Source organism: Carassius gibelio, chromosome B19, assembly GCF_023724105.1.
Source record: "Carassius gibelio isolate Cgi1373 ecotype wild population from Czech Republic chromosome B19, carGib1.2-hapl.c, whole genome shotgun sequence".
Taxonomy (NCBI): domain Eukaryota; kingdom Metazoa; phylum Chordata; class Actinopteri; order Cypriniformes; family Cyprinidae; genus Carassius; species Carassius gibelio.
Window position 1 is genome coordinate 34,607,198 of NC_068414.1, and position 16,067 is coordinate 34,623,264.

The following is a 16,067-nucleotide window of genomic DNA, read 5'->3' on the forward strand; positions in this document are numbered from 1 at the left end:
ACATCACGATAATCCACACCACTCCAGTTCAGCAGGTAATGACTTGTGAAGGCATTAAGACATTGAAAAAGTTGTCTGTATCAAGAGAAATATCTGCACAGATGAAGCACTGTTTACAAACCCAAAACAGTCAAAAATATCTCTAAACAAATATGTGGGTGGATTTTGAAGTGAGAGACAACAGGAGATGGAGTTTTTCACTGGAGGAAGTGTATAATATGTTAACTGCTGGACTGGAGTCATTGCATTGCTTGTGGATTATTGGGATGTTTTTATCTGCTGTTTGGACTCTGTAGTTGAATTAACATCTCTAAGTGATTATAACAGTCAGTGTGTTTTGTGTTTATTTTGCTGTTAAAGGACATGATGCTGTACACACTTCATCACTGGCTGGCTTCCTGATGAAGCTCACCGCTGGATGCAGGTACAGGAGTTCGGAGCTCATTTGAGAACTCTGTAGTGGGTTCGCGAATCATTTGAGTCAGTTTGAGGATTGCAAATCATTTGAATCAGCTCGGGAGTTCAAAGCGGGTTCGCGAATCATTTGAGTCAGTTTGTGGATCGCGAATCATTTGAATCAGTTCGGGATTTCGTAGCGGGATCGCGAATCTTTTGAGTCAGTTCGGGAGTTCAAAGCGGGTTCGCGAATCATATGAGTCAGTTTGGGAGTTCAAAGCGGGTTCGCGAATCATTTGAGTCATTTTGGGGATCGCGAATCATTTGAATCAGTTCAGGAGTTCGTAGCGGGTTCGCGAATCATTTGAGTCAGTTCGGGAGTTCAAAGCGGGTTCGCGAATCATTTGAATCAGTTCGGGAGTTCGTAGCGGGATCGCGAATCATTTGAGTCAGTTCGGGAGTTCAAAGCGGGTTCGCGAATCATTTGAGTCAGTTCGGGAGTTCAAAGCGGGTTCGCGAATCATTTGAGTCAGTTTGGGAAACGCGAATCATTTGAATCAGTTCAGGAGTTCATAGCGGGATCGCGAATCATTGGAGTCAGTTCGGGAGTTCGTCAATGGTAATATCACTCATAGTGACAAGTCATTATATATGGAGAATTGGGTTTGGCATAACATATTAATTGTAAACCAGCTTATTGACAATAATGGGCAATTTTACACTTATCCTAATTTTATTACAAGATATGGCTTTTTTCTAAGTGAAAAAATTTTAACAAAGTAATTAAGGCTATTCCTATAGTGGCATACTAATTTTAACCAAATCCTCTGATGTAAATATCAATAATACAAGCCAACAAAATCTCCAACTTTTTGTAAATGGTCTCTCTATTTTTGACAAGCGTTTTAATAATAGTTTTATAAGAAACTCCTTTAATGTTGGATCCAGTCCTCCATGTAAATCAAAATGGCTTAAACCTCAATGTATATATTGGCGCAACATTTGGATGCTGCCATATAAATATGTAATTTCTAATAAAGTAAAAGAAGTACTTGACAAAATTATTCACAGATGTTATCCTGTAAATGCGGTTGTTAGCATATATATTCATAGTGTTTGTGATAAGTGTACCTTTTGTAATGCATCTGTTGAGCAAATTGAACATTTATTCTTCTATTGCCCTTGGTCTATTTCTTTTTGGGTTGACTTTAAAAATAGACATAACAAAAAATAAATAAATAAATAAACAAAGCCCTTAATTTAGAACCTCATGATATTTTACTTTGTTATCAAAACCCATCTTTTTCTGATAAACATATGTATATTATTAATCTGTTAATTATCTTAGCAAAGTTTTATATTCATAAGTCAAAAGTATTTTAAAAGAAACTATCATATATTACATTTTGTAACACTGATCTAAAAAATATATTTTGAAACCCTTTCTAATATAAGATCAAAAAAATAAGAAGCTTTTAAAAGCAATACAAATTCTAAAGCTTTTCAAATTTACGTAATTTCCCTAATGCAGTTTTTATTTTTTATTTATTTAATTTGTATCTTTTTTTGTCTTCTTATTTTTATTTGTCTTTATTTGTATTCAATTGTAATTTTTGTTGTTGCTACAGTTATGTTTTGCATGCTTTGAGATGTGCAATGTTTTTCTGCTCAGTCTTTGTGTGATGGAACTGAAAAAAAAAAGTTCGGGAGTTCATAGCGGGATCGCGAATCATTTGAATCAGTTCGGGAATTCATAGCGGGATCGCGAATCATTTGAGTCAGTTCGGGAATTCATAGCAGGATCGCGAATCATTTGAGTCAGGTCGGGGGAAGCACAGCAGCTGTGGTCAAAGAGTTCGGAGTCCGTTTGGGGATCGCAAGTCATGTGAATCAGTTCGGGAGTTCGGAGCGGGATCGCGAATCATTTGAGTCAGTTAGGGAGTTCAAAGCGGTTTCGCGAATCATTTGAGTCAGTTTGGGGATCGCGAATCATTTGAATCAGTTCGGGGGAAGCACAGCAGCTGTGGTCAAAAAAGAACCCTATGGTTCTATATAGAACTCCAATTAACCTTTTTTTCTTAAGAGTGTGCGTTGGACGTTACAAAGGCGCTGTCCCTAGAGAAGGTGCTGAATTAGTTGGTATCGATTTCTCAAGTATCAATTTTTCACTTTATGCGAAGGTGCATTGCAGCATTAAGAAAGACAACACGTTCTATGCAAATGAAACATTCTTCAAATTATTCCAGTAAAATTTATTTTAACATTTAAGTTATCAGTAAAATATAGACTATAAATTAAATTATCAAATGGTCAGTAATATTTTAACTTATTGTTAAATATTATTACAATTTAATTGAACTGTTTTCTGTGAATATTTTGTAAAATGTAATTTATTTCTGTGATCAAAGCTGTATTTTCAGCATCATAACTCTAGTCTTCAGTGTCACATGATCTTCAGAAATCATTCTAATATGCTGATTTGCTGCTCAAGAAACACTTCTGGTTATTATCAATGTTGAAAACAGGTGTGCTGAACAATATTTTTGTTCAAACTTTGATACATTTTATTTTTCAAGATGCACAGATGAATGGAAAGTTGAAAAGAACAGCATTTCTTTGAACTAGAAACTTTTGTAGCATAATAAACATCTTTGCTGTCACTTTTGAACAATTTAATGTATTCTGTATGAACAAAAGTATTAATTTCCCTTCTGAACAGTAGCTCAAGCACACACATCTGGTTTGCATCATATCTCCACCTGTACTTCACAAAAGCCACATGCACTTGAGTATTTTAGCCTCAAGAAGGCGCTGTGTTCACGAGCATGTGTGTATTTTTGTGTTATGTGTGTCTTGTCTGCGTGTCATGAGGTCTGATATGTAGATGGTCTCAATCCAGTGAGTCTGAATTGGTTAGACTGCCAAAATGTAATAATCAAAAAGGCAAAATAGGATTTTTTTTTGTTAGTTTCGAGATAATTGTTACCACTCCTTGGATTAAACAGAATGACATCATTTGACAACTGCTGTTTGAAATGTTTATCATTACATAATGCATAGCTCCACATATTCTATCTACCCAAATAGAGTAGATAATGCCAGAGTAGCACATGAAACATTGAAAATGATTAGTGCATACTGTGCATAACAGTTTTCAGTACACTTGTATTCTGTTCCACACACACTCTGGTCTTTATAGATAGAACAGGCTGTTTTGCAGGCGTGGTTATTTTTATCTGTCCCCTTTTACCTCGGGAGTGTCTGTTTCTCTGTCAGCGACCTGTGCAGATGACCTATTTTATAACACTGCCATTGTTTTGTCTGGAGAGGAAGATCAGGAAAGCTATAGGTCTGTGTGTGTGTGTGTGTGTGTGTGTGTGTGTGCGTGCATGTGTGTGTGTGTGTGTGTTCAAGAGTTAAGCACTCAGTATAAGTAACAATGATGTATAATCAAGAGCATGCACTTATTAACCAAAAAGTCAATACATGCATTTATTGTCACAAGAAAGCAGTGTTTGCATGTACAAAATTCACAGGTGCAATGCTAAAGTGTTGCATGTTTTGGTATCCGGTGCTAAGGTGCCAGGTGATGCATGTTTTAGAAAACTGCACTGAAACTGCTTGGGAAAACAGCTGCGATGACATTTGCGGCCACAGAGGAACTTCATCTCTGTCACACATTAGGAATGTTTCGCTCCTGGGAATTGTGCTTTTTCTGGATTACAAAAAGCTTTCCTCTGTTTCCTAATTCATTAAGCAGGCCTGAGGGTTTTCCACGTCATTAACCGGAGGTTTACGTCCTATTTTTCTTCTGAACTGGCTGACTGTCAGGTGTTTTCCCCACAGTGCGGCTTAACCGTGTTTTCATGATGTTGTTTAAAGAATCCATGAAATCAGATTTGGAGTATTGTGAAGGAAGAGAAACCGAGATAGAGATTCAAAAGGTCGTCAGGAGAAAATATATATATATATATATTAATCGTGATTAATCTTTTGACAGCACTAGTCCTTTCATAATATATATTCCAGCACAATTTTATGTTTTAAGGGGATATACATCAATTACATCAGGTTTGAATCTGAGTGTCCTGTTGCAGATGGAAAATCAAAGAGATGTTTGTTTGTTTACTGAGGATGCTTCGGGAAACAGGAAGTGCTCTGCTTAACGTCAACAGCTTGTGTCAATCTGCCTTTGAAACGGGTTTGTGCTGCTAATGCATTTACTGAGATTAAACCGCTGAGAGAAACAGGTGAAGATGAGACGAGACAGAGCATCAGAGAGCAGATCAAACAGAAGAAAAACACACAGTGACAGAAAGACTGACCACAACAACACAGAGAAACCTGACAAGAACACGTCTGGACTGCGCTTCACCTAAAGATCAAAGGAAAGAAATTAAGATATTTGAGAAAAAAAGATCAAAATTCATATTAAAAAAAAGCATTCGTGTAATTTTATTGTTCGGAGTGAAATATATAAAAATTATACTTTGAATTGAAGCATTATATAAGTATTTTATATAACTCTGTGAAAAAAATATGATATATTGCTTCAATAATAAAGCATTGAATTTAATATAAATATATGAAAGTATTACGGTACAAAAAGTTGTTACAATATAAATATGAATGTAATTTCAATTTTTGTACTGTAATACAATTTTAAAATTTTACAATAATGATGATGATTACAAAAAAATGATTGTTGAACTAAATAAAAATGCCATTAGCATTTAAGTTGCATTCATAATTTGTTAATTCAGTTTATTTTAATGTAATTGTAAAATAATGTAAATATGTTTCTGAAAATATTTCCAGCATTAATGACATAAACAGTTTTTAATTTTTAATTTTAATTTAAGTTTAAAATAAACTACAATAATAAGCATAAGAATTTGCTGCAATGTAAAAAAAAAAAAATCTTTGAACATTTAACTGAATTTATGTAATTTTTGACAAAGTAAATTATTAAATTATTAATTTCTAAACTGTTAATTATACATTACAAAAAGTAATATTACATTAATATTTTTATTTCTGACTTAATCCATCTACTTTTCATGAATTGTGCAATAATCATTTAATAAGCTTTTTTTTTTTTTTTAAAGTAAATGAGTATTGTTTTGTGCAACAGAAATTAAGCAACAAAAGCCATTTTTTTTGCATCAGTCTTGAGAATTTGATGTTAAATGTGCTTAATTCTCATAAATATAAAAAGTAATACCACACAGCCATGCAGGCTTCATTTTCTTCATCTAAGACCTAGATTGGTATGTCTCTCCTCTGGTTTTGTGGTGAAACTGGAGCTGGTGGTTTGTTCGTGCGATGCACCCATGCAGAGATAAATGAAAGGAGAAAGAGAGAGCGCAGGGAGGAGATGAAGGCAGACAGCTGTGTTTTTGTGTTGCTATTTAGAGCGTCTGGCCGCTGCTCTACTCCCCTGGTCTGGCCCGGCCTATTTCTGTCCTGGGCTGGTCCTGCTGCTATTCTTGGCACCTCACAGAGAGAGAGAGAGAGAGAGAGACAGCGCGGTTAGGAAGAGTAACAAAGAGAGAAAGCGTGAAACAAAGCTGCTTCAGTTTCCTGTGCAGAGGTCGAGAGGCAGGAACTCATCTACCTGCTAGAGACACAGACAGAGAAACCTCAAGGACTGTGTACAGGAGCGGACCGGACCAGAGCGGAGGACGCTCGAGCAATGCTGCAGACCATTTATGAATCTGACTCCAGCATCAGTGCTGAGTGGAGCAGGAGACGCCTGGACTCTCACAGCACGGCCATGGCTTCAGGTACAGCTACCGTCGAGAGGAACCTCTGACACAATGCTGAAGTGTTTAACACATGAGTTTGTTGATGTTCACTGCTTTAACTCTCACCACTGTCTACACTGCAAAAGTCAAGTCTGTTTGTGTTGTTTTCCGGTACAAGTATCGAAGCATTCTTAAATCAAGAGACATTTAGTTGAGAAGTAAAGTAAGATCAAATGTAAAGGTTAGTTTCTGAGTTTATACTTTAAAAATGGCAATGGGGTGAGAAAGATAATATTTATTTTCCCTTTGAATGAGGTTAAATGTTCTTACCCCATCGGCATATACATACTTTATTTTTAGTCTTGTTTTATAAACATTTTTTAAATAATTTTAGTTCTCCTGAGGAGTTTTAGGAACTTAAAACAAATGTTTAAATCATAAAAATGTATGTAATTTTATGTTTTGTATGGTATTTTATTGTATTATTGAAGCTGAAATTCAAATCAAAATAAATTGGATTCATTACAAATTTTTGTATTTGTAATTTAAATAATAATTGATATTTCTATAATTTTACATTTTTATAATTTAAATATTTCACATTGCAGTAATGAAAATTAAAACATTTCTTATTTATCTAAGAAAAGCAATCACATGCAGTGTAAGAAAAAACATTTTGATTTTAATTTGACACAGTAAAACAATCAGATAATGTACAATACAAAATGTATTAAATTATAAACATTGTATGTAATTTATTTTTAAATGACTCAAATGTAATTTTAAATGAATTACAAGTAATTAGAATGACAATTTAGTTTTTTTGCCATTTAAAAACTTTGATCTACCGCAATATATAAAGTCAGGTTACATTAATATTTATAATTTTAAAATGAATTTTATTTGCATCATTTACAAATCAGCCTTTTCTTAGATGTTTCATCTCCTCTGAGAAATTAAAAAAGGACAAGTAGTTGTCATGTGGTGAGAGAATAGAGCTATAACAGGAGTGTAGAGAGCAGCTCAGACGGTTTGCTCTTGAGAGAAGCGAGGAGAAGAGTTTGTGTTCGTATGGAGATCTCTGTGAGTTATGGGGAATTTCACATCAGAGTGTGTGTGGATGATTCAACAGCTCTTAACCAGGACAGATCTAGAACCAGACGCCGCTGATAGCTTCAGGGTTTCTTTCAGATCACATTCAGTGAATGGTTTTCAAAAGCAAGTGATTCACATCAAATGAATGGCAGCAGACCCTCTTCTGCAATGTTTCGGCGTTTTAGCTACTGAACACTAGGAAGTATATACTGCATACTAACTATTAAAAAACACATATAGTAGTGATAAACATAGTTTGTGAATTGTATTAAAAGAGTGGCAGTTATTTTGTATTTCTAATGTTTTTTTTGTTTTTTTTTAAATGCAAAACCATCTTAACTTGTTAAAAATGAGTCAAGCAGGAGGTATTAATAGACTGGTGTTACTTCTGGTTCATTCATCACACTGGAAATGGAAGGTCAAGCTGAGTGCATTGCATTGTGGGATACACAGTACCTCATGCATTGTGCCATGTTATACTTAAAACAAGAAAATAAACTCTCACTGACACATGATTCGTGTTTGTTTGAGAAAAAAAGACTTGATGCCATTTTCCTTTTCAAATAAATGTACATCTTGATTTTAGATGCTTGTAAAGGAGAACAAGACAAAAACCTTCTTGCCCTGCAGTAAGAGAAATACGGTAGTGTGCCTCCAGAAATAGCTATTGATTATTGAGTCTAGCAGCTCATCGCTCATCATGTTAACAGTGCAGCGATATGATCTTTACTCTGTTTTTAGCATCTGTTGAGGAGTTGTTTCTCTCAGATGTTCCTCCAAGTGTGTGTGTGTGTGTGTGTGTGGTCCATTTAGCATCTCTGCTATGCACTGAATGTATGGCTGCTGATGCGAAAGTGAATGCTAGTTAATTAAAAAAAGACCTCTTTATCACAATCAATTAGCCTTCTTTTCAACTTGCATTCCTTGCTATTTTTTCTGGAGGCAAAAATGTTAATATTGCACACTATTTAACATGGATAGTATAAAAAATTGGGACACAGCCAATGAATGAAGCACCATAAACTACTGTTTGAGGTCAGTACGAGTTTTACCTTTCTTTGAAAGAAGTCTCTTCTGCTCACAAGGGCTGCATTTATTTGATCAGAAATACACTAAAAACAGCAAAACTGTGAAATAATACTGCAATTTAAACTAGCTTTTTATCTGTGTGAATATATTTTTTAAATGTCTGTATTTTCAGCATCATTCCTCCAGTCTTCAGTGTCACATGATCTTCAGAAATCATGAAAATATGATGATTTACTGCTCAAGAAACATTTCTGATTATTCCTGCTTCAGGTTTTTGTGGAACCTGTGATACATTTCAGAATCCTTTGACGAACCGAAAGTTCCAAAGAACAGCATTTATTTGAAATAGAACTCTTTTGTAATATTGTAAACGTCTTGGCTGTCACTTTTAATGAATGAACGCATTCATTGTGAGCACTAAACTTCTGAATGGTAGAGTATTGTCAGATCTAATCAGCGTTTAGCAGGTGGATGCGTGTTTACTTCATACTTGATTTGTCGTTTCTAAGAAACCTCTTTTGACAAGTGTGTTGTGTTGTGTTGTGCTCAGGCGTCCCTCTTTAGGAATGGCGTGAGAGGGCAGTTATTTACCCCTCTGTGTCCCGTTACTGCCCCGCGGCTGCATATGTTGGACGCTCTGGCCTCTTGACTTCAAGCTCGACTATCATTAGCCACTGTATTTGGGATTTAAGGCATTAGGATGCTAAGATTAGCCCCGGTTATCATTCTGTCTTGAGTTAACTCCTCACGTCACTACATACCGGAAGGCTTTGTTTATAATGCACACTCTTTTCTCTGTTTCTGAATAACAGCAGGAGAAAAAAAAAACGTGTTTTGAAAGTCAGAGGGTTGCGTCTCGGCTCTATTATTGCGTTCAGAGCACATGCTGCAGTATTTTTGTAGTCGAGATCGACACCTTTGGCCAGTGTTGTGGTTCTGTTTTGGTGGCCTGTGTATTCTGGGACGGGGGCCCGATGGAGTGAGAGATGGTTTCACAACGCCCTTTTCATTTCTACACCCGAATGTGGACGTGAGTCAACTGCAACTGTCGCCTCTTACATAGTCACCCTCATAACCCCATCAAAGAATAACGAACTGTGTGCGACCAGAGGAAGGTTTCATCGCAGCAAGGATCTTCTTCATGGAGAGCTTGGTCATGTTTTATTTAAGAATCAACTTCGTCTCAGATGTTTAGCCTAAGATTCTCAAGGACAAATAAAAATAGTCTCAAACGAGAGAATTATTGATTATACTGTAAGAGTAAAAAGTTCGTATTGAGATTTCTGAAGCTTGATTTCCGGCTTGTCAAATCAGAGCACAGCATTGAGATCATCTTCTGTACGGAAACACAATTCCCTTCACTTCAGAAGAAAAAGCATGATTCGGTAAATCATTATTATGAGATAGCATTAGATACAAAAAGTTTTGAAAGTTAGTTTTCACTCTCATATTTATCACTTTTTATCCCATAGGTCATATTTGCAAGATTAAGTTATAATGTTGAGATAAACAAAATTGAAATGATAAAACAAGTCATAGTTATGAGATCAAAAAAGTCACAATTATGGCATACCAAGTCTTAATTGTGAGATAAAAACCACAATTATGAAAAAGTCACAATTATGACATACAGAGTCTTCATTATGCGATAAAAATTTAAAATGATCACATTAGGTCATAATTATGAGATAAAAAGTCAAAATTATGACAAACTGTGTCGATTTTGAGATACTAAATCGAAATTATGACTACTAGGAAGTCATACTAAGTGATAAATGTGACATCAAATATCTATTATTTTAAAAATTATAAAGAGATACAAAGTAAAAATGTATATATGTAAAATGTAAATGATATACTAAGTCATATTATGATGCAAAAATCTAAATTATGACATAGCCTACTGTCTTAATTACATTAATAAATAAAACATTATGAGATACAAAGTCAGAATTTTGACATTAAGGATCAAAATAATTGTTATAATGTCGACTTAAATGACTTTTTAACATCATTTTTTGCCAGTCGTCAGTTTTCATAATTTTGACTTTCTTCTCGTAATGTTATGTCACAATCTCAAACTGCGCGATTTCTTTTCTTCACAAGAAACATCCAAGAAACAGCTGAGAATCTGATACTGACTGATATGGTGATACTAAAAGAGATGAAATATTAAAACATATCTCATAGTTGTTTGTTGATCCTCCTGCGTGTGTTTGTGTGCCTGATGATGAACGCACTGAGAGTTTTATTCGTTCGTTTCGGGCGGCAGATTAAGGGCATGTTTACGAGTGAGTTTTAACAGCGCAGCTTTTTTAGAGAACGAGGCCAGATCATTCACACATATACTACACACATGCACGTCAAACACCTTTTCTTTTCTCGCTGTTTCGTTCACATGTGTAAAAATACACGAAGTGCAGCTCAAATGTGACAGTCACATGCTGTCTTACTTTAGATTGAGCTCAAATAAGGTTTGGGCTGTTGCAAATAAGGTTGTTGAAATACCTCCGTGTTTATACTAGAGGCATTTGAAATAGACCCCATAAAAATCCCCTAACTACCCCTGGGTTTATTTAAATGAATCTTCTGATGCAGCTAACATGGCGATACTTCATTTCTGACACAATCAGTTTGCAATGAGCATTAAACCTGGGGTATTTATACAGCATTTGTTGTGAATGAACACTTACAAGCTCACTGCACACTTAAATGTGTCGGAAAACAACTCATAATGCAATGCAAGTTTGTGTAAGTATCCTTCAGGTCAACAGCAGTAGATTAGTTAAGTTAAACTGCCAACAATGTTTACCAGAAGCTTGTTTTAGATGAAAATATTTGAGAAGCTCATTTAAACAGTGAAGCAGCCCGGGAAGCTACAGTTTCTAACTAGTATTAATCTACAGTCAAAAGTACTTATAGCTACATTTATAGGCAACTCTTTAAGTGGCCAATATAAAATAAATCAAACTATATTCTCAGAAAAAAAGGTACAAAAGCTGTCACTGTCACCTTTGTACCTAAACAGTCCATATTAGTACCTAAAAGGTACAAAAGTGTACCTTTTGAAAAGATACTGCCCCATCTTTTGTACCTTTTGTTTTGAGAGTATCAAATGAAACTGGAAAAGCTACTGTGTTCCTGTAGCTCAATTGGTAGAGGGATCAATTCCCTGGAAATGCATGATGGGTAAAAACTGATAGCCTGAATCCACTGTAAGTCGCTTTGGATAAAAGTGTCTGCTAAATGCATAAAATGTTAAATTGTACTATATTTTGAAACCAATCTACTCTGAAAGTATTCTATGAAGTCTTGTCTCTCTCTGTCTCAGATTCAGAGGCGTTGTCGGCGGTGGGCAGTGTGTCGGAGGTCGGTATGTTGGACTGGGAGCGTGATTCAGACGACTGGGAGAAGCAGTTACAGCGCGAGCTGCTTCTGATCCAGAGACAGCAGCAGATCCAGAAACAGCTGCTCATCTCTGAGTTCCAGAAGCAGCACCAGAGTCTGCTGAGACAGCATCAGGCCCAGCTCGAGGAGCACGTCAAGGTACAAGCCTTCATTCATTCACCATCACCCCAAAACATGTAAACACACGTGCAGATGCAGCACAATCTGCAAAGAAATCTCAAGTATGCTAATGCAGTAATCATATGTTTAGAAACTATAATAACGAACGGTGAAACTAATGAGAGACATCAGCATGCCAGACTGTCGAACTCAAATTAAGACCCTGATTGTGTCAGATATTTGTAGATGGGATGAAGCTGATCCTCCTTTATAAAACAGGTCAGTGTGGTTTTAGGACACTTGGCTGACCTGAAGGAAAGAGCTGCTCTGTCAACAATTACTGAGCTTAATCACATTACTCTCGATGTGAGTGAGTGTGTGCATGAGTGCGTGTGTGACACAAGTAAATTACACAACTATGAAGGTAATGGTCATCTGGACAATGACTTGTAAAGGAATAGTTCACCTAAAAATTCAGATTTGCTAGAAATGTCCTCCAGGATGTAGATGAGTTAAAGCTTCTTCATCAGATTTGGAGAAATGCAGCGTTGCATGACTTGCCCAGCAATGAATCCGAATGGGTGCCGTCAGAACGAGAGTCCAAACAGCTGATAAAAACATCACAATAATCCACAGCACTCCAGTCCATCACTTAATATCCTGAGAAGTGAAAAGATGCATCTTTGTAAGAAATAAATCCATTGTTTAGACGTTGCTTTTGTCTAAAATTGGAGTCCATAATAAATTAAACCTATTGATGGATTAGTTTCTTTTGGTTCTCGAGACATTAACCGATGGACTGGAGGGGTGTGTGGATTATTGTGATGTTTTTATCAGCTGTTAACGGCACCCATTCACTGCAGTGGTGAGCAAGTGACGTACAGTAATGCTGCATTTCTCCAAATCTGACTCATCTTGGATGGCCTAAGGGTGCAAATTTTCCTTTCTGGTAGGACTATTCCTTTAAACATAATCTTTGGAAAGTATGCTTGTGCAATTTTCTAAATAAATGCCACTTACCGTGATGTTTTGTTATTTCATACATGATATTCATACATAAGGTGTGCTTTAAATGCCCAAATACTTCCTGGAGTCACTGTCTATAATCATCATGGCAGTTAGAGGCCACTTTGATCTTTAAATATCAGCCTTTTTTCATCTAAGCTGTAAGTTTATGGTTATTTCTCTGTGTGTTTCAGCTCCAGCAGGCTCTGTTAACTCTGCGGCAGAAGCAGGAGCTGTTTGCTGAGGAGGACAGAGAGGAGCTGAAGGAGGACGACAAGGAGCTTCACAGGAGGGACACACAGAAACACCAGCTTCACAGACAGAAGGAGCGAGCTAAAGACAGTGAGGAGCTTTCATTTGAGCCATTCCTGTAGTATTTGTCTTTATGACATACCTCTGACATGTATAAGTTTATAATATAAACATTTCCCTTATGACTTAATCCTGCAAGTCGCTTCATTCACCACTATGTGGCGCTGTTTCTGCACACGGCTCTTCTCTCTGAGCTGTACTCATAACTTTAGCTGAGTGAGAGTATCAAATAATCAAAATGCATTGAATTCATGATATTAAAATAGTATTGCTTTTTGAGTTTAGAGATGATTAAAATTACATTTTATTTGAGAAGCATACTTAAAAGGGACATTTTAAATGGCTAGATCACAAATAAGTAGTATTAGGTTTTAAAACAATGAAATACACGAGAACAAATGAGATAATTATTTAATTTTATATTTAATATTTAAATATAAAATTATACTTAAACATTAAATCTAAAATATAAAATGCTTATATTTTATATATAATATAAATATACAAATATGAATGTGTGAAATAAATATTTAATTTATACTTTATATTTAAATATAAAACTATAAATGAGTATATTTTCAAATAATAATTAAAACTGTATTTAAAATAAATTCTATTTGAATATTAAAATACAAAATTATATACAATTCAGCTTGAGATAATGTGATAAAACAGCTAGCAAGGAAAATTATTATGGCTTTAAAAAATATGATCAAATAGATTGAAAATATATTAAATGGATATGCAACTATTTTTTATATTTTAAATGCATTTAATGAGTTAAATTCCATTCCAACTTAACTCTGTAAAAGAATCACATACAGGCTGATTTCTGATGCTGTAATCTGTCATAAAGTCTAACTCCGTTCTTGTTTTGTGCAGGTGCGATGGCGAGCACTGAAGTTCGTCAGAAGCTGCATGATTTTCTGATGAGTAAATCAGCTAAAGACCCGTCAGCGTCCGCCGCCGGTTACCCTCTCAACCGCTTCAAACTGTGGTACAGGTACATCAGCCTCCTCCACTGCACACCTGTGCTTCCAGACTTCTTTTTTCCATGTGAATGTTAATCCAATAGTAGGATTTGTGGTGTGATGATGTCATCTCTCACAGCTCCGCCCACGGGGGTCCTGCAGAGCAGAGCTCACCTCCTCTAGGAGAGACTCTGCCCACCTTCAAATACCCTCTGACCTCCGGCCTGGACTACAGAGAGGACTTCCCTCTCAGGAAGACCGGTAGGTCAGAGTTCAGAGGTCACGCTGTCCTATGATCCTTACAAAATCACTCTAATCTGAGACATGTTTGGAAGTCCTCAGGTTGGGTCTTGGAGAAGGGCAGTGCAAGGGCGATCTGAATATACATCGATACACAGAGGTCTCCCTCGGTAAATCCAGATTAAATGGCTTTGTTTCTAAACCTAGTGAGCTCAGCTGCCTAGATGTTCACTTCAGATGTAGTGAAGGCAGCATGAAGGGTATTTGCCTATTGAGTAAAAAATATTAAATTTACATTTACATTTAATCATTTAGCAGATGCTTTTATCTAAAGCGATTTACAAATGAGAACAATAGAAACAATCAGATCAACAAGAGAACAACAACAGAATACAAGTGCCATGACGAGTGTCAGTTAGTCTAGTACAGAACGCATAGCCAGGTTTTTGTTTATATATATGAAAGACAGGAAAAGAAAGAAGTGAATAAAGATATATTTACTTGAGCAGTAAAATTATTTTAGAGACTGTGTCTTGTTTAGATAAATAAATCAATAAAAATAAATAAATCAATAAATAAAATAATAACATTTACTTGAGCAGACAAAAAATATTTTAGATACTGTGTCTTGTTTAAAAATAAATAAATAAATAAAATGAATTATTATTATTATTATTATTATTATTATTATTTATAATAATAATTTATAATAAGACAATAATACCTGCCAATAAGGTCAGAAAATTAAGGTCAAAGGTGAAATAAGATTATTTTTTCATACCCAACTGGCAAATTTTTTTCCTCATAAAATCTTTTAATTTAGAAACATTCAAGAGAAAACAAGACTTAATATCTTATGCAATATTTACATATCTTATATAAATTCCTGTACATATATATATATATATATTCATGAGGATGAAATTATAAAATAGAAATAAAGACTTAGAATATTATATAAATATTAAAATATTATAAACTATCAAATATTGTTATAAATTTTATGCTTACTAAAACAAGAAGACATATATGCCAAATGGGAACAGAAAAATAAACTTAATTCAGCTGGAAAACATGGTTTCTGTCCACATGACAGGTGTTTGTCTTTAAGCAACTCACTTGATTGCAATACAGGTTTTTTTTTTTTTGTACATCTTAAATAATTGTTCTTCTCCTATATGTATCTTGATTTAAGAATTTGTAGATATCGGTAATAAAAATAAACAAATATGAAATAAGACAAAAAAATAATAATAATAATCCAGTGCAAATATTGGGGCAACGGTCTAATTTGAATCATATTAAAATATTCCGCATTTTTATAGTATTGAATAAAAGGTTTTTAATCAATAATTCTCTAAACTAATCTTAGTGGATGCATTTAGTTTGTTTAACCATCTTAGAACGTATCTTAGAAGGCAGCACATTTCTGATGCCGTCTATCTAGGGTGCTCACTAGGTTTTGAAACGGAGCCCAGTGAGCTGATGTGTGCAGAATATAACATCTTTACAGGAGTGTCACAGGGTCCAGCGGAGGTGACACTGCCTAAATGTTTGCAGATGAATCTGGACGATATTTAATCACCGGGGTCAGGGGTCAACTGAGCTTGTCACTGGGAGCAGTGGCCTGTGGGCACAGCTGTGAGTGACCCTGTTTAGTTTTGGGGTCAGCGCGGTGAGAATGACCACTCTTGTGTCCCGTGCAGAGGTTTGCAAACAATTAGCACGCAGCGGAGGGGTGCAGAGATGGACCGGTCCGGCTCTC

The 16,067-nt window shown here is 35.5% G+C and overlaps 1 protein-coding gene across 5 annotated transcripts in view; it reads left to right on the plus strand.

The window, feature by feature from the left end:
* LOC127978835 (histone deacetylase 9-B-like) overlaps nucleotides 1–16,067 on the plus strand; it is a 41,088-nt gene that overhangs the window by 8,601 nt on the left and 16,420 nt on the right. For 2 of the 5 annotated variants that reach the window (XM_052583768.1, XM_052583767.1), the window contains exons 2-6: nucleotides 361–424; nucleotides 11,599–11,813; nucleotides 12,974–13,121; nucleotides 13,974–14,094; nucleotides 14,202–14,323. In XM_052583768.1, coding sequence (XP_052439728.1) covers nucleotides 11,643–11,813; nucleotides 12,974–13,121; nucleotides 13,974–14,094; nucleotides 14,202–14,323 — 562 coding nt within the window. In that variant the 5' untranslated portion in view covers nucleotides 361–424; nucleotides 11,599–11,642. Of the gene's footprint in view, nucleotides 1–360; nucleotides 425–5,554; nucleotides 6,183–11,598; nucleotides 11,814–12,973; nucleotides 13,122–13,973; nucleotides 14,095–14,201; nucleotides 14,324–16,067 lie in introns of those variants that run through there. The other 3 variants (XM_052583765.1, XM_052583766.1, XM_052583769.1) reach the window with 3 other exon arrangements.